The sequence below is a fragment of the Oncorhynchus clarkii genome, chromosome 1 (assembly GCF_045791955.1).
Source record: "Oncorhynchus clarkii lewisi isolate Uvic-CL-2024 chromosome 1, UVic_Ocla_1.0, whole genome shotgun sequence".
Taxonomy (NCBI): domain Eukaryota; kingdom Metazoa; phylum Chordata; class Actinopteri; order Salmoniformes; family Salmonidae; genus Oncorhynchus; species Oncorhynchus clarkii.
This window is the reverse complement of record NC_092147.1, coordinates 6,254,706-6,277,875: the sequence shown is the minus strand read 5'-3', so window position 1 is coordinate 6,277,875 and position 23,170 is coordinate 6,254,706. Positions and strand designations below refer to the sequence as shown.

General features: G+C 44.6%; 1 protein-coding gene and 6 non-coding genes across 8 annotated transcripts; all 7 read left to right on the top strand.

Moving 5' to 3' along the window:
• The first annotated feature begins 15,603 nt into the window (after positions 1 to 15,603).
• Positions 15,604 to 22,834, top strand: LOC139417062 (nucleolin). 2 transcript variants are annotated; one of them, XM_071166408.1, is made up of 16 exons: positions 15,604 to 15,740; positions 16,764 to 16,859; positions 16,947 to 17,061; positions 17,253 to 17,366; positions 17,742 to 17,837; positions 18,115 to 18,267; positions 18,705 to 18,788; positions 18,973 to 19,099; positions 19,442 to 19,578; positions 19,928 to 20,054; positions 20,169 to 20,305; positions 20,500 to 20,632; positions 20,980 to 21,125; positions 21,336 to 21,465; positions 21,798 to 22,090; positions 22,295 to 22,834. In XM_071166408.1, exons 1-16 carry the CDS (start codon positions 15,723 to 15,725, stop codon positions 22,354 to 22,356), a joined length of 1,968 nt encoding a protein of 655 aa, XP_071022509.1. In that variant the 5' UTR covers positions 15,604 to 15,722; the 3' UTR covers positions 22,357 to 22,834. The 2 variants fall into 2 exon arrangements, with proteins under 2 accessions (XP_071022509.1, XP_071022446.1); XM_071166345.1 differs by having other exon boundaries at positions 17,736 to 17,837.
• On the top strand, positions 17,508 to 17,644 carry LOC139418363 (small nucleolar RNA SNORA57). The gene has a single exon (XR_011635312.1). It is a non-coding gene; the product is annotated as a small nucleolar RNA SNORA57 (small nucleolar RNA).
• On the top strand, positions 17,964 to 18,036 carry LOC139418341 (small nucleolar RNA SNORD82). The gene has a single exon (XR_011635307.1). It is a non-coding gene; the product is annotated as a small nucleolar RNA SNORD82 (small nucleolar RNA).
• Positions 18,837 to 18,909, top strand: LOC139418353 (small nucleolar RNA SNORD82). The gene has a single exon (XR_011635310.1). It is a non-coding gene; the product is annotated as a small nucleolar RNA SNORD82 (small nucleolar RNA).
• LOC139418375 (small nucleolar RNA SNORA57) lies at positions 19,234 to 19,370 on the top strand. Its single transcript, XR_011635314.1, has one exon. It is a non-coding gene; the product is annotated as a small nucleolar RNA SNORA57 (small nucleolar RNA).
• On the top strand, positions 20,770 to 20,901 carry LOC139418330 (small nucleolar RNA SNORA75). The gene has a single exon (XR_011635304.1). It is a non-coding gene; the product is annotated as a small nucleolar RNA SNORA75 (small nucleolar RNA).
• On the top strand, positions 21,502 to 21,637 carry LOC139418335 (small nucleolar RNA SNORA75). The gene has a single exon (XR_011635306.1). It is a non-coding gene; the product is annotated as a small nucleolar RNA SNORA75 (small nucleolar RNA).
• Positions 22,835 to 23,170: the final 336 nt, after the last annotated feature.

The following is a 23,170-nucleotide window of genomic DNA, read 5'->3' as shown; positions in this document are numbered from 1 at the left end:
GTTCTATGGTGAGTTGATGTGTGTCCATTCATTGACTGGAGTGGCCAGTTTACATTCTATTGATTCCCTGGGTCCAGACTGTCTGATCAGGAGAGGCCATCTGGATGGTCACTGTGATTGCTCTCAGGAGCTCTGTGGGTGGGGGTGGGATAAAGTACTAACCGCAGACAAAATACTATTACAATACCATGAAGCTATAGAAACGATCTGTAATATATATGTGTTTCAGATCTATCACGTTGCCGAACCGCAGGCGACCGACCGCCCACTGTCTGGACCCTGTTGCACAATTTTCAGACCCACAGTGGATTGATAACTCCTGCATGTCGGCAGAGACTTTCCAGGTCCTCTGCAAAAGGGCTGAGTACTATTTGTGGGAGAGACATGATGCATTGTTCCACCTTTGTGTCCCTCTCCGAATGCGAATGCGGCATTTCAGCAGCCTGCAGTGCCACTTCCAGAGAGGATGGGAGCTATAATGTAAACACAGTGTGTGATGGACTCCTGCAACACTTCAACAACTAGGTACATCAGAGTGGATTACACAGGATTGCTATTGCTAAAACGAAGGTTGGTGCTCTCTGGTGTGTCGTTAGGCAACATAAAGAGAAAATGACCACAAAACAGTATTTATTAACATATTTCCTCTTTTCACTTTCTCAGTGATTTTTCTCCCTCCTCTCACAGACACCCAGCTCCACCATCGCCCTTTGGACAACAAAACGCCTGGACCAACAACAGAACGACTAGCACGACAAACCAAGCCTTGTCCTTTAGCTCAGTGGTGAGCCATGGGTATTAATACAGTACTGCTATATAATGCCCCTGTCACATGACTGTATCCTTGGGGATTAATACAGTACTGCTATATAATGCCCCTGTCACATGACTGTATCCTTGGGGATTAATACAGTACTGCTATATAATGCCCCTGTCACATGACTGTATCCTTGGGGATTAATACAGTACTGCTATATAATGCCCCTGTCACATGACTGTATCCTTGAGGATTAATACAGTACTGCTATATAATGCCCCTGTCACATGACTGTATCCTTGGGGATTAATACAGTACTGCTATATAATGCCCCTGTCACATGACTGTATCCTTGGGGATTAATACAGTACTGCTATATAATGCCCCTGTCACATGACTGTATCCTTGAGGATTAATACAGTACTGCTATATAATGCCCCTGTCACATGACTGTATCCTTGGGGATTAATACAGTACTGCTATATAATGCCCCTGTCACATGACTGTATCCTTGGGGATTAATACAGTACTGCTATATAATGCCCCTGTCACATGACTGTATCCTTGGGGATTAATACATTACTGCTATATAATGCCCCTGACACATTTATTTATTTTATTTAACTAGGCAAGTCAGTTAAGAACAGATTCTTATTTCCAATGACGGCCTACCAAAAGGCAAAAGGCCTCCTGCGGGGACGGGGCTGAGATTTTTAAAAAAAATAAATATATATATATATATATATATAGGACAAAACTTACACCACGACAAGGGCGACACCAAAACACTACATAAAGAGAGACCTAAGACAACAACATAGCATGATAGCAACACCACACGACAACAACATGGTAGCAATACAAAGGCAAGAAGGTAGAGACAACAATACATCACAACAAGCAGCCACAACTGTCAGTAAGAGTCTATGATTGAGTCTTTGAATGAAGAGATGGAGATAAAACTGTCCAGTTTGAGTGTTCCAGTCGCTAGCTTCAGCGAACTGAAAAGAGGAGTGACCCAGGGATGTGTGTGCTTTGGGGACCTTTAACAGAATCAAATCAAATGTATTTATACACCAGCTGATATCTCAAAGTGCTGTACAGTGCTGTACAGAAACCCAGCCTAAAACCCCAAACAACAAGCAATGCAGGTGTAGGTTACCATCCTGAGACAAGGCAGAGTATAGCTCACAAAGATCTCCGCCACGGCACAACCCAAGGGGGGGCGCCAACCCAGACAGGAAGATCACGTCAGTGACTCAATCCACTCAATGTGACTGGCAGAACGGGTGTTGTATGTGGAGGATGAGGGCTGCAGTAGATATCTCAGATAGGAGGGAGTGAAGACTTAAGGGTTTTATAAATAAGCATCAACCAGTGGGTCTACAGAGATGTACAGGTATACAGAGATGACCAGTTTACAGAGGAGTATAGAGTTTAGTGAAGCATTGGTGGCAAATCTGATGGCCGAATGGTGAAGAACATCTAGCAGCTCGAGAGCACCCTAACCTGCCGATCTAGAAATTGCATCTCCGTAATTTAGCATTGGTAGGATGGTCATCTGAATCAGGGTTCGTTTGGCAGCTGGGGTGAAAGAGGAGTGATTACGATAGAGGAAACCAAGTCTAGATGTATCTTTAGCCTGCAGCTTGGATATGTGCTGAGAAAAGGACAGTGTACTGTCTATCCATACTCCCAAGTACTTGTATGAGGTGACTAACTCAAGCTCTAAACCCTCAGAAGTAGTAATCACACCGGTGGGGAGAGGGGCATTCTTCCTACCAAACCACATCACCTTAGTTTTGGAGGTGTTCAGGATCGAGCCTTGGGGTATTCCCTTGGTGACAGGCAGTGTGACAGACAGCAGATGCCTTCAAGAATGGAATGGTCTACTGTATCAAAAGCTTTAGCCAAGTCAGTTAAAATAGCAGCACAACATTGCTTAGAATCAATGCCAACTGTGACATAATTTAGGACCTTTAAAGTTGCAGTGACACATCCATAACCTGAGTGGAAACCAGATTGCAGACCAGAGAGAATACTATAGTCATCAAGAACACTTTTGATAAACAGGGCAAAATAGAAATTGGGCTATAACAGTTAAGATCAACTTGATCTCCCCCTTTAAATAAAAGGACAAACCCTGGCTGCCTTCCAAGCAATGGGAACCTCCCCAGAGAGGGGAGAGAGGTTAAAAAAGGTCAGGGATAGGCTTGGTGATGATACGGGCTGCAACTTTGAATAATAAATTATCTAAACCATCTGACTGATGGCTTTTTGGGGTCAAGTCAGGAGCTCCTTTAGCACATCTGACTCAGTGACTGCTTGCAGGGAGAACCTTTGTAGCGGGGCATAGGAGAAAGATGGAGGAGCATTGGGGCTAGTCATATTAGAAGGGGTGGGAAATAAGGAAATGTTGGACGGGCAATGAGGCATGGCTGAGTCGAATAGGAATCCTGACTTAATGAAGTGGTGATTACAGAGCTCAGCCATGTGCTCCTTGTCAGTAACAACCACATCATCAACATTAAGGGACATGGGCAGCTGTGAGGAGGAGGGCTTATTCTACAGGTTTTTAAAACCATTTTCCAGAACTTCTTGGGGTTAGACCCAAAGAGAGAGAACTGCTCCTTAAAATAACTAACTTTGGCCTTCCAGACAGCCTGAGTGCACTTATTTCTCATTTGCTTGAACGAGAGCCAGTCAGCCTGAGTATGTGTGTGCCGAGCCTTTCACCAAATGGAATTCTTGAGGTGGAGTAACTCTGCCAGATTACGGTTGAACCAGGGACTGAACCTGTTTTTAATTCTAATTTTCTTCATGGGGGCATGTTTGTTAACAAAACCACTGAAAATATAAAAGTCCAAGTGTCTTCGACAGAGGGGATCAAGCTGATTCTATACCAGAGACCAGGTCATGAAGGAAGGCTTGCTCATTCAAGTTTTCTAGCAAGTGTCTATGACAAATCAGGACAGGTCGTTTCACTGAGCAGCCATTACGAACACAGGCTCTAAAACAGTGATCACTGAGCTCATTACAGAAAACACCAGTAACTTCCAAAACTGCCTATAGAATTAAACTGACAGGCCATCGGGGCCAAGTGATTTCCCTTTTTTCATTGAATTCAGAGTCTCTAATTTCTTCGATTGACTGAAGTGAATTGCAAACTGAATGGAAATCATCCTTTCCGTTTCTTTTTATCCTAAACAAAACTCCCTAGTCCTTGCCGATGACAAGTAAACCTATAACATGATGCAGCCATGTCAATCATACCCATAACATGATGCAGCCACCAACATGCTTGAAAATATGAAGAGTGGTACTCAGTGATGTGTTGTGTTGGATTTGACCCAAACATGACGCTTTGAATTCAGGACATACAAATAATTTATTTGTCACATTCTTTGCAGTTGTTGATCCATCCTCAGTTTTCTCCTACCACAACTATTAAACTCTGCAACTGTTGAAAGTCATGGTGAAATCCCTGAGTGGTTTCCTTCCTCTCTGGCATCTGAGTTAGGAAGGACGCCTGTATCTTTATAGTGACTGGATGTATTGATACACCATCCAAAGACTAACCACCAACCTCAAAGGGATATTCAATGTCTGTTTTTTTTTACCAATTTACTGTACCAATAGGTCTTCTTTGCGAGGGATTGTAAATTATCCCTGGTCTTTGTGGTTCAATCTGTGTTTCAAATTAACTGCTCGACTGAGGGACCTTACAGATGTTGGGGGGGGGGGGGGGGGTACAGAGATGAGGTGGTCATGAAAAAATTATGTTAAACACACAGAGTGAGTCAATGCAATTTATTATGTGACTTATTAAGCACATTTTTACTCTTGAGCTTATTTAGGCTTGCCATAACAAATGGGTTGATTACTTATTGACTCAAGACATTTCAGCTTTTCATTTTTAATTAACTTGAAAACATAATTCCACTTTGGCATTGTGGGATATTATGTGTAGGCCAGTGATACAAAATCTACATTTACTACATTTTAAATTCAGGCTGTAACACAACAAAATGTTTAAAAATGTCATACGATGCTGTCACTGTCATACGATGCCACCTTTCCAACAAGTCAGTTTATCAAATTTCTGCCCTGCTGAAATAAATGATCCCAGACATTTTACAAATGCACAAAAAGCTTACTTCTCTCAAATTGTGTGCACAAATTTGTTTACATCCCTATTATTGAGCATTTATCCTTTGCCAAGAAAATCCATCTACCTGACAGGTGTGGCATATCAAGAAACTGATTAAACAGCATGATCATTACATAGGTGCACCTTGTGCCGGGGACAATAAAAGGCCGCTCTAAAATGTGAAGTTTGTCACACAACTCAATGCCACAGATGTGTCAAGTTTTGAAGGAACATGCAATTGGCATGCTGACTGCAGGCATGTTTACCAAAGCTGTTGCAAGATCATTTAATGTTAATTTCTTTACCATAAGCCACCTCCAACATCATTTAAGAGAATTTGGCAGTACATCCAACCGGCCTCAAGAGATGGCACCGACAGACATAGCAGATCTGCTTCTATTTCCTAAGCAACTTTGCAGTATTTTGTTTTTTTTGTGTGTTATTTCTTACATTATTATAGCCCAGAATGTTTTTGTGTTATTACATGCAGCTGGAAGGAACTTTTGTATATCAGAGCGGTGGTAACTCACCAGCTGGGTTCTCAGTTCATCACGCAGACAGGAATAAAGAACTCTCTGGGAAGAAGAAAGTTTGCGGTGTATGTTTTGTGTGATTGTGATAACATACAAAAACTCAAGACCTTTTGTTCACCTGACCTAGAATACCTCACAATCAAATGCAGACCGTATTACCTCCCAAGATAATTTTATTTGGTTATAGTCACAGCCGTGTGTATTGACCCCTGAACCCGATACCACGACGGCCCTCAAGGAACTACAATGGACTTTATGCAAACTGGAAACAACATATCATGAGGCCATATTTATTGTAGCTGGGGATTTTAACAAAGCAAATATGAGGAAACCGCTACCAAAGATCTATCAGGGGGTAGCAGGTAGCAACAGGTAGCCTAGTGGTTAGAGGTTTGGTCTTGCAAGATCAAATCCCCGAGCCGACAAGGTAAAAAGCTGTCAATCTTCCCCTGAACAAGGCAGTTAACCCACTGTTCCTAGGCAATCATTGAAATTAAGAATTTGTTCTTAACTGACTTGCCTAGTTAAATAAAGGTCAAATAAAAAAATTAACACATAAACTGTAGTACTCGCTTAGGAAAAACCCTTGACCACTGCAATTAGCATTTTCGAGATGCCTTCAAGGCCCTACCCCGCCCTCCCTTCGGTAAATCAGATCACGACTCCATTTTGCTCCTCCCTTCCTATAGGCAGAAACTCAAACAGAATGTACCCATGCCAAGGTCTATTCAACACTGGTCTGACCAATCGGAATCCATGCTTCAAGATTGTTTTGATCACGCGGACTGGGTTATGTTCCGGGTAGCCTCTGAGAATAACACTGACGTTTACACAGACACAAGGTGACTGAGTTCATCAGGAAGTGGATAAGGGATGTTGTTCACACGGTGACTATTAAAACCTACCCAAACCAGAAACCGTGAATAGAAGGCACTATTTGCGCAAAACTGAAAGCGTGAACCACCGCATTAACTATGGCAAGGTGACTGGGAATATGGTTGAAAACAAGCATTGTAGTTATTCCCTCTGTAAGGCAATCAAACAGGCAAAACGTCAGTACAGAGTCGAAATTGAACAACTCAGACACGAGACGTACGTGGCAGGGTCTACAGACAATCACGGATTACAAAGGGAAAACCAGCCATGTCACGGACACCGTCTTGCTCCCGGACAAGCTAAACACCTTCTTCGCCCGCTTTGAGGATAACACAGTGCTACCAATGTGGCTCGCTCCCAAGGTCTATGTGCTCTCCTTCTCCGTGGCTGACGTGAGTAAGACATTTAAAAGTGTTAACCCTCGCAAGGCTGCCGGTCCAGACGGCATCCCTAGCCGCGTCCTCAGAGCATGTGCAGACCAGCTGGCTGGAGTGTTTACGGACATATTCAATCTCTCCCTATTCCAGTCTGCTGTCCCCTCTTACTTCAAGATGTCCACCATTGTTCCTGTACCCAAGAAAGCAAAGGTAACTGAACTAAATTACTACTGCCCCGTAGCACTCACTTCTGTCATCATGAAGTGCTTTGAGAGGCTAGTTAAGGATCATATCACCTCTACCTTACCCAATACCCTAGACCCACTTCAATTTGCTTACCACCCCCAATAGGTCCACAGGCGATGTAATCGCCATCGCACTGCACACGGCCTTATCCCATCTAGACAAGAGGATTACCTACGTCAGAATGCTGTTCGTTGACTACAGCTCAGCCTTCAACACCATAGTACCCTCCAAGCTCATCATGAAGCTCGGGCCCTGGGTCTCAACCCCACGCTGTGCAACTGGGTCCTGGACTTCCTGACGGACCCACCCGAGGTGGTGAATGTAGAAAACATCACCTCCACTTCGCTGATCCTCAACACAGGGGCACCACAAGGGTGCGTGCTCAGCCCCTTCCTGTATTCCCTATTCACCCATGACTGCGTGGCCACTCATGCCTCCAATTCAATCATCAAGTTTGCAGAAGACACAACAGTAGTAGGCCAGATTACCAACAATGACGAGACAGCCTACAGGGAGGAGGTGAGGATCCTGGCAGAGTGGTGCCAGGAAAATAACCTCTCCCTCAATGTCAACAAAACGAAGGAGCTGATCGTGGACTTCAGGAAACAGCAGAGGGAGCACGCTCCTATCCACATCAACGGGATGTGGTGGAGATTGTGGAAAGTTTCAAGTTTCTATGTGTACACATCACTGACAATCTGAAATGGTCCACCCACACAGACAGTGTGGTGAAGAAGGTGCAACATCGCCTCTTCAACCTCAGGAGGCTGAATAAATTTGGTTTGGCCCCTAAGACCCTCACAAACTTTTACAGATGCACAATTGAGAGCATCCTGCCGGGCTGAATCACCACCTGGTACGGCAACTGCACCGCCCGCAGCCGCGCAGGGCTCTCCAGAGGGTGGTGCGGTCTGCCCAACACATCACCAGGGGCACACTGCCTGCCCTCCAGGACACCTACAGCACCCGATGTCAAGGAAGGACAAAAAGATCATCAAGGACATCAACCACCAGAGCCACGGCCTGTTCACCCTCGCCTGTTCTAGAAGGCAAGGTCAGTACAGGTGCATCAAAGCTGGGACCAAGACACTGAAAAGTAGCTTCTATCTCAAGGCCATCAGACTGTTAAATAGCCATTGCTAGCCGGCTACCACCTGGTTACTCAACCCTGCACCGTAGAGGCTGCTGCCCTATATACATAGACATGGAATCACTGGCCACTTTAATAATGGAACACCGGTCCCTTTAATAATGTTTACATACTGCTTTACTCATCTCATTTGTATAAACTGTATTCTATTCTACTGTGTTTTAGTCAACGCCACTCCGACATTGCTCGTCCTAATATTTATACAGTATATTTCTTAATTCCATTCTTTTACTTTTAGATTTGTGTATTGTTGTGAATTCTTAAATACTACTGCACTGTTGGAGCTAGGACACAATAATTTCGCTACACCCGCAATAAAATATGCTAAATATATGTATGTGACCAATTCAATTTTATTAGATTTGACTTAAAAACCACAGACCAAGCGTAAGCGCGCCAGCCCAGGACCTCCACATCTGGCTTTTTCACCTGAGACCAGCCACCTGGACAGCTGATGAAACTGTGGGTTTGCACAACCAAAGAATTTCTGCACAAACTGTCAGAAACCGTCTCAGGGAAGCTGATCTGCGTGCTCGTTGTCCTCACCAGGATCATGACCTGATTGCAATTTCAAATAGATTTATAGTTCAAATAAATGCGGTAAATCAGTCAAATAAAATGAATTTGTTAGGCCCTAATCTATGGATATCCCGACTGGGAATACATATATGCATCTGTTGATCACAGATACCTTTTTTTTTTAAATGTAGAGGCGTGGATCCAATAACCAGTCAGTATCTGGTGTGACCACAATTTGCCTAATGCAGTCTGACATGTCTCCTTCGCATAGAGCTGATCAGGCTGTTGATTGTGGCTTATGGAATGTTGTCCCACTCCTCTTCAATGGCTGTGCAAAGTTGCTGGATATTGGCAGGAACTGGAACACGTTGTCATGCAAGTTGATCCAGAGCATCCCAAACATGCTCAATGGGTGACATGTCTAGTGAGTATGCCGGCCATGGAAGAACTGGGACATTCCAGGAATTGTTGCATATTGCGTTTATATTTTTGTTCAGTGTACTTTTTACTTTTCTAATTACATTATTGAACAATTTATAATAGCAATAGGACGCGACAGAGATTTGTGGTTTATGGCCAATATACCACGGCTATGGGTTCTGTCCTAATAAACCTACCACAGCTACTCTGTCCTTATTTCTTAATCCTAGCAGTCAAACAAGTTAAATTGACATTCATTGATGGAAAATGATCTGGCAAGTTTAATAAGGGTGAATTATCTTTTCTCCTGGGACATTTTCTTAAACTCGCAAAAATTATTGTTTTTGATGGAAAAACAAATTTGGCTTCTTAGCCTATGCCGTTACAAATGACGTCGATATTCGCTCGATAACGTTATGGAAAAAGGGTTTTATTGGATAAATGTGCCAACATTTTTGGGATCCTAGTTTTCAGGCCTTGTGGGTGGGTTTTGAGAGGTCTTTTGACTAGAATTTTTAGCTAGACCTGGCAACACTGCTGTTATATTTACAAATGCGACCTGCAAGACAAGTATGGTTTCCACTAGATGACCCATAACTCAGCCACAAAGTCAAAATTAGCTATAGAGTAAAAATATATGAAAACATTTGCTTTTTGGTCTTAATTTAAGGTTAGGCATAAGTTTAGCAGTGTGGTTAAGGTTAGGGTTAAAGATAAAATCTGATTTGAAAGCAAACTCTAAGAAGATAAATTGTAGAAGTAGTGACGACCCAAGTGTTTCCCTCCAAAGTCTGTTACCAAGGATCAAGCCTGCTCCGATTCGCTGATCTTTATCAGGCCTGAAAACTAGGATCCCAAAATTCTAAAATGGTGACGACAGAGATGGTTGCCTCGCTTCGCGTTCTTAGGAAACTATGCAGTATTTTGTTTTTTTAATGTATTATTTCTACATTGTTACCCCAGGAAATCTTAAGTCTTATTACATTCAGCTGGGAGGAACTATTATAAGAACAACGTCAACTTACCAACATTACGACCAGGAATACGACTTTCACGAAGCAGATCCTCTGTTCGGACCACCACTCAGGACAAGGGATCTAGTCCCAGCAGCCGACCCAAGACAACGGCGCCGCAGAAGGGGCAGACGGAGCGGCCTCCTGGTCAAGCTCCATAGACGTGCACATCGCCCACCGCTCCCGAGTATATTACTCGCCAATGTCCTGTCTCCTGACAACAAGGTAGACGAAATTCGAGCAAGGGTTGTCTTCCAGAGGGACATCAGAGATTATAACATCCTCTGTTGCACGGAAACATGGCTCTCTCTGGATATGTTGTCGGAATCGGTTCAGCCACCGGGCTTCTCCATGCATCGTGCTGACAGAGATAAACACCTCTCTGGGAAGAGGAAGGGCAGGGGTGTGTGCTTTATGATTAACAACTCATGGTGTGATCATAACAACACACAGGAACTCAAGTCCTTCTGCTCACCCGACCTAGAATTCCTTACAATCAAATGCCATTCTACCTACCAAGAGAATTCTCGTCAATTATAGTCACAGCTGTGTACATCCCCCCCTCAAGCGAACACCAAGACAGCCCTCAAGGAACTTCACTGAACTATGTAAACTGGAAACTTTATTCCTGGATGCTGCATTTATTGTAGCTGGGGATTTTAACAAAGCTAATTTGAGATCAATGTTACCTAAATTGTATTAGCATATTGATTGACGACACGTAGGGCTAATACTCTTGACCACTGCTACTCTAACTTCCGCGATGTATACAAAGCCCTCCCTTTGGCAAATCCTACCACGACGCCATCTTGCTCGTCCCGGTTTATAGGCAGAAACTCAAACAGGATGTACCAGTGACGAGAACCATTCAACGCTGCTCTGACCAATCGGAAGCCACGCTCCAAGATTGTTTTGATCATGCGGACTGGAATATGTTCCGGTCAACCTCAGAGAACAATATTGATCTATACACTGACTCGGTGAGTGTGTTTATAAATAAGCGCATTGGAGATGTCGTACCCAAAGTGACTATTAAAACCTACCCTAACCATAAACCGTGAATGGATGGCCGGCATTTGCGAAAAACTGAAAGCGCGATCAACCGCATTTTACCATGGAAAGAGGTCTGGTGATATGGCTGAATATAAACAGTGTAGTTATTCCCTCCTCAAGGCAATCAAGCATGCAAAATTACGGTACAGGGACAAGGTGGAGTTGCAATTCAATGGCTCAGACACAAGACGTATGTGGCAGGGTCTGCAGGAAATCACTGACTACAAAAACAAAAACAGCCACGTCACGGATACCGACGTCACGCTTCCAGACAAATTAAACACCTTTGCCCGCTTTGAGGATAATACAGTGCCACAATCGCGGCTCGCTAACAAAGACTGTTCCCCCCCTCTCCTTCTCAGTGGCTGACATGTGTAAAACATTTAAACGTGATAATCCTCGCAAGGCTGCTGGCCCAGATGGGATCCCTAGCCGCGTCCTCAGAGCTTTCCCAGACCAGCTGGCTGGTGTGTTTACGGACATATTAAATCGCTCCCTATCCCATTCTGTTGTCCCCATATGCTTTAAGATGGCCACCATTGTTCCTGTACCCAAGAAGGCAAAAATAACTGAACTAAATTACTACTGCCCCGTAGCACTCACTTCTGTCATCATGAAGGGCTTTGAGAGGCTAGTCAAGGATCATATCACCGCCACCTTACCGGCCACCCTAGACCCACTTCAGTTTGTATACCACCCCAACAGGTCCACAGATGACACAATCAGCTATCGCACTGCACACTGCCCTATCCCATCTGGACAAAAAGAATGCCTATGTAAGAATGCTGTTCATTGACTATAGCTCAGCATTCAACACCATAGTACCCTCCAAGCTCATCATCAAGCTGGAGGCCCTGGGTCTCAACCCCTCCCTGTGCAACTGTGTCCTGGACTTTCTGACGGGCCGCCCCCAGGTGGTGAAGGTAGGAAACAACATCTCCACTTCGCTGATCCTCAACACAGAGGCCCCACAAGGGTGTGTGCTCAGCCCTCTCCTGTACTTCCTGTTCACCCGCGACTGCATGGCCATGCACGCCTCCAACTCAGTCATTAAGTTTGCAGATGACACAACAGTAGTGGGCTTGATCACCAACAATGACGAGACGGCCTACAGGGAGGAGCACTCGGGCACTCGGAGTGTGGTGTAGGGAAAACAACCTCTCACTCAACGTCAATAAAACAAAGGAGATGATTGTGGACTTCAGGAAACAGCAGAGGGAGCACCCCCCTATCCATATCTAAGGGACAGCAGTGGAGAAGGTGGAAAGTTTTCATCCTGTCGGGCTGTATCACCGCCTGGTACGGCAACTGCTCCGCCCACAACCGTAAGGCTCTCCAGAGGGTAGTGAGGTCTGCACAATGCATCACCGGGGGCAAACTACCTGCCATCTAGGACACCTACAACATCTGACGTCACAGGAAGGCCAAAAAGATCATCAAGGACAACAACCACCCGAGCAACTGCCTGTTCACACCACTATCATCCAGAAGGCGAGGTCAGTACAGGTTCCTCAAAGCTGGGACCGAGAGATTGAGAAAGAGCTTCTATCTTAAGGTCATCAGACTGCTAAACAGCAAACACTAACCCAGAGAGGCTGCAGCCTACATTGAGACCTAATCACTGGACACTTTTAATAAATGGATCACTGGTCACTTTAAATAATGGCACTTTAATAATGTCTACATATCTTACATTACTCATATCACATGTACATACTGTATTTTATACCATCTACTGCACCTTGCCGATGTCGCTCGGCCATCGCTCATCCATATACTTATATGTCCATGTTCTCATTTAATCCTTTAGATTTGTGTGTATTAGGTAGTTGTTGGGGAATTGTTAAATTACTTGTTAGATATTACTGCACTGTTGGAACTAGAAGCACAAGCATTTCGCTACACTCGCATTAACATCTGCCAGCCATGTGTTTGTGACCAATAAACTTTGATTTGAGGGAGAGTATATAACCTCTTTATCAAATTATAGACCTGTCATTGTTTTGCTGTATGACATCGAGTTGATATGGATCAGATAATTAGCGCAACGCTGTCCAGATTAGTCAAGAAGCACGTGGTTGATATCAGTGGAGGCTGGTGGGAGGAGCTATGGGAGGACTCATGCCGTGATGGGAGTTGTGCCGTGGGGGAGATCTTCGTGGGCTATACTCAGCCTTGTTTCGTTGTAGAAAGTTGGTGGTTGAAGATATCCCTCTTGTGGTGTGTGTGTGCGGGGGGGGCTGTGCTTTGGCAAAGTGGGTGGGGTTATATCCTGCCTGGTTGGCCCTGTCCGGGGGTATCGTCGAACAGGGCCACAGTATCTCCCGATCAATCCTGTCTCAGCCTACAGTATTTATGCTGCCATAGTTTATACGTCGGGGGGCTAGGGTCAGTCTGTTATACCTGGAGTATTTATCCTGTCTTATCCGGTGTCCTGTGTGAATTTAAGTATGCTCCCTCTAATTCTCTCAACACACGGCCAGGTCTCTGACCTCCCTAAAGGCTGCCTCTTCGTAGCCGGTGATCAGGACTACCACTGTTGTGTCATCAGCAAACTTCTACATCTGCATTGCTTGCTGTTTGGTGTTTTAGGCTGGGTTTCTATACAGCATTTTGTGACATCGGCTGATGCAAAAAGGGCTTTATTAATACATTTGATTGATTGACAGGCTCATTGTTATGGGTGTCAAACATGGTTTCCATATGTTTTTGTTTAAAACCATTCCATTAATTCCATTTCAGCATTTACATTGAGCCCATCCTCCTATAGCTCCTCCCACCAGCCTCCACTGGTTGATATGCAGCTGGAGGAGATGTGGTTCAAATCCAAACAGCTATGTATGAATACAAAGGGTAATTTCAATCTAGAATTTTTTAACCACCTTTGAGCAATTTATTGAGCATTCTGGTACATTATTTAGACATATCAACACATATTGCAATTATAGCTGTCCAGTTGGGTGGAATGTACAAATATATACATCATTACATTAATATATGTATAGGCATGGTGGACTAAGGACGCCATTGTAGGCCTACATTGGACATGCTCTAGCCCAAGTCCCAAGGGTATTATTTTTGCAGTTATGTAATTATTCAATGTTTTTAAATAGATGGTGAACCTGTATGATGAACAAAGAAATGACATGTAAATATCAAACGTGTGATTCACTATGTCGATTAATTCGAGTAACTGCTTTTGGGTTGTTTTTCTTGTCAATCGCAAACCTCGTGCATGTGAAGAACATACGCAGACAATATGCAAATGTTTGATCTGTGAGTGGAGGAGATTGTAATGTGGGCGGAGTACAGTGCACGCACAGAGCAGGAAGGTAAATTTGTGTGGCCTAAAAAAAAAGTTTGTTCAGAAGGCTCAAGCAAAGTCAGTAATAAATAGTATGAAGATTGGCAGAAGCTGCTTCTACAATAGAAATCCCCCGATCACGCTTGTAAGGCGACGTCGGCTATGTAAACTCATGAGCAGAATACGTCATCTGGTCTAAACGGTCGTCACGCTCCGATATTAAAGTAGTTTTTGAAGAAAATGAAAACGTGTCAGTTTGTCACTTCCAATAGATTGGAGTAATAACATGTTCAACTGCGTAAGAATTTGGCTCGAATCTGGGTTGTGCCTTTAGATGTCGATAAAATGACCAGCTAAGGAGGAATTGTTCACTTCTAGCATTGACTTCCTTAAACCCTAAAACCCGGTCTGCTTCACATGCGGTTCTGAAAGTCGTGATGTTGCGCCTCTGGGTTTATAAACTCTTGTGGCTCAAAGCCTGCGCAGATTCCCTGATCTGAAGCGTATAATGTCTTCATCATTATACCAGTCACAGTTCTGTTGTATAACGTAGAGTTGATGTGGATCAGATAATTAGCGCAGTGCTGAACATCAGCACACCATAGTCGAAGAAGAAGCACGTGGTTGATAGGCAGCTGGAGGAGACCACGTGGCTCAAATCGAAACAGCTGTGTATCAATACAAAGTGTCATTTCAATCGAAAAATGTTAACAAATTCCAGCAATTTATTGAGCATTATAGTGTATTTTTGGACAAATCGACATGTAATGACATTTTAGCTGTCTAATAGCTAGGTGGCATGTACAAACATACATAATGGCTTCAAAATATGTGTAGGTATGGTGGACCAAGGACGCTTGTAGGCTTACATTGGACATGCATAAGCATAGCCCAAGACTCAAGGATATCATTTTTTCGCAGTTATATAATTAGTCAAATGTGAACAAAGAAATATAATTTGAAATAACCAAGCGTGTGATTCAACGATAACCGATTCGTTTAAATTCACATTCGAGTAACTGCTTTTTTTTGGTGGTTGGGGGGGGCCTTGTTTTAAAATCAAGTGCAAAATCCGCGTGCACGTGAAAGCCCCATACGCAGACACTATGCAAATGTTTGCTCTGTGAGTGGAGGAGATTTGTAATGTGGGCGGGGTACAGTGTACGCGCAGAGCAGGAAAGTAACCCGCGCGTCTCTCTACGTATCTGTCTTTCTTCCTCGGTGTTCGAAAGAGTAGGTTGGGCCACGTGCAGCGAACAGTAATCCTTTTTTTGTTGAGCTTTAACATTCTACACGTCCAAAATCGTCCTAACCCAACACAACCATGGTGAAATTAGCTAAGGTAAGACAACTTCGTATACTCTTATGTTCCGTGACTTAAATCGTGTGGTTTGTCAATGCGGGTGTTTTATTTTTTTACATCCAAAATGAAGTATCCTCTATTGCAATAGACGACAGCCCGACATTAGAAAATGGCAGAGACACGCATTAATGTTGGCTTGCCCATTTCATTCTACTACTTAGCAACAAAAATATATATTTATTTGGTGTTAAGTCTGATACAATCGTTGTTTTGTGGCCTTTAATTTTTTTTTTATTGGAGGTTAAGCAGTTAACGTTCATCTCGACCCAGATTTGATCAGCCATGTTTTCTCTGTTCTTACAGTTCTGCCTAAAATGGCCATACATGCGCGTTCGCGAATCAAGCGTGCTCTTTCGTACCCTGGCTCGCTCGTACGTTAACTAGTTAACAACTTATTTCTGTAATTTTAATAGTAGTTGATTTTTTTTATGGCGTTATGACAAATATTTTATTAGTTCAATCTAAGTTGGATTTTGACTTCCGTAGGCAATGTGCTGGTTTAGCTAGCTAATGCTAACTAGCTGCCCAGCGCAAATGTTTTAAGGTCTGTCGTGTACCATGATCGTTATTTATGAGCTGAATGTTTCTTCAACCGGGCATATTGCTAGTTAAACGTGGCGACAATACTTTGAGATACGCTAATTTGGTATACAACTAAATAATTAACATTAGCATCTAGCTAGCGCCGTACTTGTGCTCTCCACGTGGGTTGTGCGCCAGCCCCCAAATGCCACACACGAGGTGCGAGCCCCAAAGTCGGCAAGTTACAAGCATGTCTGGTTTGTCAAGCATGAATGGTTTGTCACATTCGTTCGAAATTGCCTCAAATTAAATAGGTTAGTTACTGGCTGTCCTAAAATATATTTTTGCCCATATGTTCATAGCAAGTCTCTTTTGCGTTCAGGTAAATGGCTAGCAAGTAAAACCACTAAACACATTCTAGATTTGATTTGTTGTCCATAACTTTGTATAATGCTGAACCCAATTTTTCAATTTTCACAGGCAGCAAAGAAACAGGCTAACCCCAAGAAAAAGGCCCCACCACCTCCTAAAGAGGTGGAAGAGGAATCCAGCGAAGAAGAAAGCGATGAGGAAGAGGTAAAACTAACCACTCATGTGGTAACATTCTCTCCACAGAAAAATAAACGTTGTTTTTAATGTGTTGACTATGTTCACATGTTCCAGGCTCCACCAAAAGCAGTAGCAAAGAAGGCTGTCACACCAGCCAAGCCAGCACCGAAAGCAGCTAAGAATGGGAAAGCAGCAAAAAAAGCAGAAAGTGAAGAGGACGATGACTCTGGTAAGAACCGTGTCATTTTCTGTACTTCGTCAATGGAGATATTTGAATCAGGCGCTCAATCGGCAGCATTCATTTCAAAGGAGCTATTTACACTTCCCTTTGCGGTTCTGTTTAGTGAAATTACAGACCATCAACGATTGTAGTTTTGGTGAATTGAATTACACTGCCCTGACACTTGTTGCCCCTTTCAGAGGAAGAGTCTGAGGAGGAGGCCCCCCCACCCAAAAAGACCCCAGCAAAAGCCACACCTGCAAAGAAGGCTCCAGCTAAGACAGAAGAGTCAGATGATGATGATGATGATGATGGTATGAATATCTCACCATACGTACTTTTTATATTTCTATTGGATACACAGTGACAGTGTCAGGACAATTAATGAGGCTTGGACACTAGTCTCAGTGGTTTATGGTTTGAATGATTTATGTGCCTACTAGTAACCAGGATCCCCTCCATTTCTTGGCACACCTGTAGTTGCTCAGTACTCACGTGTGATTGTACGGAGGTAGAATAAAGCCAGTGCTATGTCTTCGGTACCAGTGTGTGTTATCGTCTGCTGGTCCTATCCTCAATCGCTGGCACACTTGAAGCCCAATTGATGAGTTCTAGATGCACCTTTAGGTGGTTTTACGGACTAAGCTGGACATGAGGATGTTTAACGTTACTCTCTTCTGTAGATGAAGAATCCGAGGAGGAGGCCCCACCCCCAAAGAAGGCTGCTGCCAAGCCCTCAGTGAAGGTCACTGCAGCCAAGGAGGAGTCAGATGACGATGATGAGGGTAAGGATGGGTCTTGCTGTCTATCTTGGACATTACACATAGTGCTTGTTGGTCAAAATAATGGGTGGTAGTTCAATGTGGTACGGGCCACACTGGCAGATCGATATAGGGGGTCAGCTGAGCACAAGCACACTTGATGAACAACAAGGGACTTAATACTGAATGTATTTGATGTCACTACTTATTTTATCTGATGTGCCCAACCCCTGGTCAGTAAATGGTCTGTAGTTGATGGTTTGGGTCTAGTGAGACTAAAGCCACCTCTCATGCCTTCCAGACTCTGAGGAAGAGGAGATGGATACCACCCCGGCACCCGCAGCAAAGAAAGCAGGCATGGTCAAGGCTAAGGAGGAGTCTGACGACGACGATGAGGATGATGACGAAGAAGACGATGACGAGGAGGAAGATGATGACGATGAGGATGAAGATGGTAAGTAAAATTTTGATTTAAGGTTTATTTCTATTACCCATTTGTGAAAGGGTGGCTTGGTCTCCGGCAGTCATCACAGCTGGGTATTATTGCCCCATATGCCACGTTCACATGTTGGTCAGTACTCTGAAATGTCCAACTTGCTAATATGTTGTAGGTAAACATGTCACATTCAACCAGTTATCAAGTTGGGCATTTCAGTTTCCTAGTTGTGACTGGCAGGTGAACATGACATTAGCCCCTGCCTCCACCTTTTGGTGTTGGCACATCTGCGGAAGAACGGGCTTGGACTGAAATGCATCCGGGCTGTAGGTTCTTCCTGACACTGCGAGGATTTCAAAGATGGTCAAGTACAGAGCTGGTCTATACAAAAGCTCCCCTCTCACCTCTGTTATTTGAAGGTTTTTGGGTCCTAAGCAGGCTGTTTTGTTCCACAGAGGCCCCAGCGACTCCTGCAAAGAGGAAGGCCGACAACAAAAAGGAGACCCCGCCTGCCAAGAAGGCCAAGTCCGAAAGTGATGGTAAGTTATGGTTCAGCCCTTTCAACACCTGCTCCCACACTGAACCATAATACGCATGATGAACAGCAAGGGACTTAATACTGATTCATTTGATGTCACCTTCATGTTATTCTGACGGTGTTCGTAGGTTGCCGTTGATGACGATCATTTAAAGCGTAACCTAATTGATCGTTTCCCCCCTCAGATACGTTCTGTCTATTTATCGGCAACCTGAACTCAAACAAGGACTTTGATGAAATCAAAGAAGCCCTGGCAGCTTTCTTCTCAAAGAAGAACCTTGAAGTTCAGGACGTCAGACTTGGCGCATCAAAGTAAGTGGCGGTGGATTCCTATGTTATGATGCTCCACTCGGGACTTCTGATCGTTCCTACTTTTTAATTGGCCAGACCAAACTGGTGTTCTTGATGGGAGAGGGTAGTTGATTTGACTTTATTGACCAGGATTCCCTCCATTTCTTGGCACACCTGTAGTTGCTCAGTACTCACGTGTGATTGTACGGAGGTAGAACAAAGCCAGTGCTATGTCTTCGGTACCAGTGTGTGTTATCGTCTGCTGGTCCTATCCTCAATCGCTGGCACACTTGAAAAAGACAATGAAGCCTAGTTGATGGGTTTTATATGCAGTCTTCTAATGCACATTGTCTTGCGCACCAGGAAGTTTGGCTACGTAGAATTTGCCTCAGCGGAGGACATGCAGACGGCCATGGAGCTGAACGGCAAGAAGTGCATGGGACAGGAGTTGAAGATGGACAAGGCCCGTAGCAAAGGAAACTCCCAGGAGGAGAAGAAAGGTATGGGGGGGGGGGGGGTGTTTCCTTGCAGAAAGGTTTGCGCTCTTGGCTGAAGTGAGAAAGCCATAGAGATCTGTGCTTGTTCAACAGCCTAGTTTTAAATTTGTTACTTCTGAACACATCAACTTGGAATTGTTTTGATTCTTGCTTGAACAGATGCTAAGATTGTATTTGTTTGAACTTTTGCATAGTAACTATTTTGGGGTGCAGCTGAATGCTCATTGTCTGTATTTTAAGAACTCAACTCGTGCACATCGCCCTCTTGTGTCAGTTTTTTTGTAAACACATGAAGCGGTCTGTACTGTACCATCACAATGGGAATATTCATGCTCTCCGTCTCATTTAACAGATAGGGACGCGCGGACCTTATTTGTGAAAAACCTTCCCTTCTCGGCCACGGAAGACGACTTGAAGGAAGTGTTTGCGGATGCTGTTGAAATCAGGATACCCCCAGGCCAGGACGGTTCCAATAGAGGGTGAGGACCTGTCTTTGTTTCCTGGTTAACGTATTTGCATATTGTATCTTCTCTTAAGGCCTGATTTATAGTAGTACATTTAACCAAGCTGCCCCCCCCCCCCCCCCCCAACAGCATTGCCTACATTGCGTTCAAGACTGAGGCCATGGCGGACAAGATGCTAACAGAGGCCCAGGGTGCCGATGTCCAGGGACGCTCGATCATGGTCGACTACACAGGCATCAAGAGCCAGAAGGGAGGCAGACCACCAGGTACGCACCACCAACTACGGGGGCATTTTAGTTCTTCAATCAGGACCAGGTCGTGATGAAAAATGTTCCTTCCTGACACTCTGTGATGATTTCAAAGATAGTCAAGTACTGAAATACTGGTCTGTTGCGATGTATACTTCCGTGGTGCCGATGCACGCCAACATCCACCTTGATCATCTTGTTCCTTCTCTTAGCTCAGGCAGCGGCTGAAAGCAAGACCCTCATCGTTAACAACCTGTCCTACAGTGCTACAGAAGACTCCCTTCAGAGTGCATTCGAGGGGGCTGTTTCCATCAGGGTACCACAGAACAACGGCAGGCCCAAAGGGTGAGTGGGGGGGGGGGGGGGGGTTTCCTGCAGCATCACTAGTTTCCTGACTTAGTTTGGGGGGTTTTGGTAAACCGGCAGTGCCTACTGCTCTGTTTGATGTGACCTCGTGGGATGTGTCAGACCAGAACCCCCAGGGCTTCTCATGAGCTCCTCTCTGCCGATCAGTGGCGTTGTATGGATTCGCACGAGAAGTAGAGACTAATCACAAATTGAACAGGCACCCCCTAATCTCAACAGGTGTTGCCCATGTCTGCTGTGAAACAATTTTAAGGTCTCATCAACCCTCCCCCCTCCCTCCCCATCAAAGGTTCAGGAACTTAAACCCGTTTGTCTCTCCTGTGCAGGTTTGCTTTTGTGGAGTTTGAGAGTGCAGAGGCAGCCAAGGAGGCGCTGGACAACCTTAATGGAACAGAGATTGAGGGCAGGCAAATCCGGCTAGAGTACAGCCAGAACAGTGGAAGCAGAGACGCCGGAGGCAGAGGAGGATCCGGTAGGTTTTTTACTTTACTCCCATTGTTGTCGGTCTGCAGTTGTGTAGACTGTTGTCAGTTAGAAAGGAAGGTGGCTTCTTGGCTCCCGTGTGCGTGGTTGGCTCATCCAGCTACCTGTATGCGTCAATAGTAAGTTGCTCTGGATAAGAACGTCTTTTAAATGTAGCATTGATAAGTTCTCTCTCTTCCCCCCCCCCCCTCGTTGCCAGGAGGTCCCACAAAAACCCTGTTTGTCAGAGGGCTTTCTGGAGACACCACAGACCAGTCACTCAGAGACGCCTTCGACAGTGCCACTGGGGCCAGAGTGGTGACGGACCGTGACACGGGCAACTCTAAATGGTAAATGATGTTGTAACTGCTATATGGCCTTGGGACTTCTTCTCATGAGCTCCTCCTGTCCCACACCGTGACAGTGAATGGATTCGCACGAGAAGTAGAGCCAAATCACAGTCAAAACAGGCACCTACCTTGAACTCCGTGGCAGTTTGCCCATGTCTGATGTGAAACAAAATGACGAGATGGTAGCAATGTGCCTCTAGTTATTACTGAAGGGCTGCTGCATTTGCATTGCAAATCAATTGTGCTTGTGAGATGTCACCACTTCCTGTTCCCTTCTGCAGACGTGCATTTCTCTTTCCTCCCTTCATTTGTCACCTTCCTTCCCCCTCCAGCTTTGGATTTGTCGACTTTGACAGCGAGAGCGACTGTAAGGCGGCCAAAGAGGCCATGGAGGGCGGCGAAATTGACGGCAGCAGCGTGAACCTGGACTACGCCAAGCCCAAGGGCGACAGCGGTGGATTCCGTGGGGGTCGCGGAGGCTTCGGCGGCGGTGGCAGGGGAGGTCGCGGTGGTGGATTCGGCCGTGGCGGCGGCGGTGGTTTCGGCGGTGGCAGGGGAGGACGTGGCGGTGGCTTCAGGGGGGGCAGAGGGGGTGACCGCGGCGGTGGACGTGGTGGATTCAGAGGTAACGGTTCAGAGTTTGGCTCTTGTGTTGCGTAGACCAGAGATGATGGATACTTTTCACTCTGATATCTTGTGATGAATCTCATAGATAGTAGGTACTGATCTGGTCCATTGAACTGCTGAAGCAGTCTCCTAACTTAGACCCTCGTGTTAATGTGCTTCTTTCAAAGGAACAGACCGTGACTTTCTGTCTTTTTTTTTCTAGGTGGAAGAGGCGGTGGATTCGGAGACAAGCCCCAGGGCAAGAAGATCAAATTTGATGATTAAAATCCCTGTCTATTTTACTGTTTTGAAAAGACTCTGTTTTCATCACCGTACCCATACGCTGGCAGAGCCTTTTGGACATTCCAGAAAGCTTCATTGATATATAACTGTAATGGGCTCTCTAGCGCCCCCTGCACCAACCTTTTCACCCTCTCAGCTTGAGAGCTGCCTGTCAGTTTTGAATTGTCCTTCCTGCATCATCCACATGAGTTTTTTGTTTTTTCCCAAAAGAGTTAATGGAATGTCTGGCAACCCTGTTTGCTGTGAAAAAGCCCTGTTTGTTCAGGTACATATTGTACATTCAACAATTTGTATTTCATTTTACCTTTTTTTTGTAAGAAAGTCCTGTATCCTTTAATATCCTTGTTTTGTTCTAGTTTGCTCTAGGTGAGACTGTATAACGGTAAAATGTGCAAGGCATATTGTAATGGATGGAAGATTAAATCAGCCCATGTCTGTTGGGCGTTTAGAATCTCGTAAATCGGTGTTTTGTCATGTTTTGGGTGGGGTACAGTCAATGTCTTTAGAAGTCAAGAGGTACTAGAGAGGCCTCGAATAACATTATACAAAAAAAAATGTATCATGATATTTGTAGTGCATTGACTAAATCTTGCTGTTTGTAAAGGTTTTCACAAGTGTGATAATTGAATAAACCGACGTGGCGATTTTTTTAAAGTATTTTGACCTATCCTTTCATAATACTCTGGAACTTTCCAAATAATCATTTGTTCTTTTCCTGTTATGGCCCTTGATTTAATTTGAAGGGGAACTTAATCAGACATGAGTACATTGACTAAAGACTAGCATTCGGTGAAGC

Excerpts from the sequence above, each read along its gene's own strand:
- LOC139417062 (XM_071166345.1), top strand. Across the intron at positions 17,062-17,252 it reads TGAAGAGGACGATGACTCTG|AGGAAGAGTCTGAGGAGGAG; the intron begins GTAAGAACCGTG and ends TGCCCCTTTCAG. Across the intron at positions 20,055-20,168 it reads CAGGACGGTTCCAATAGAGG|CATTGCCTACATTGCGTTCA; the intron begins GTGAGGACCTGT and ends CCCCCCCAACAG.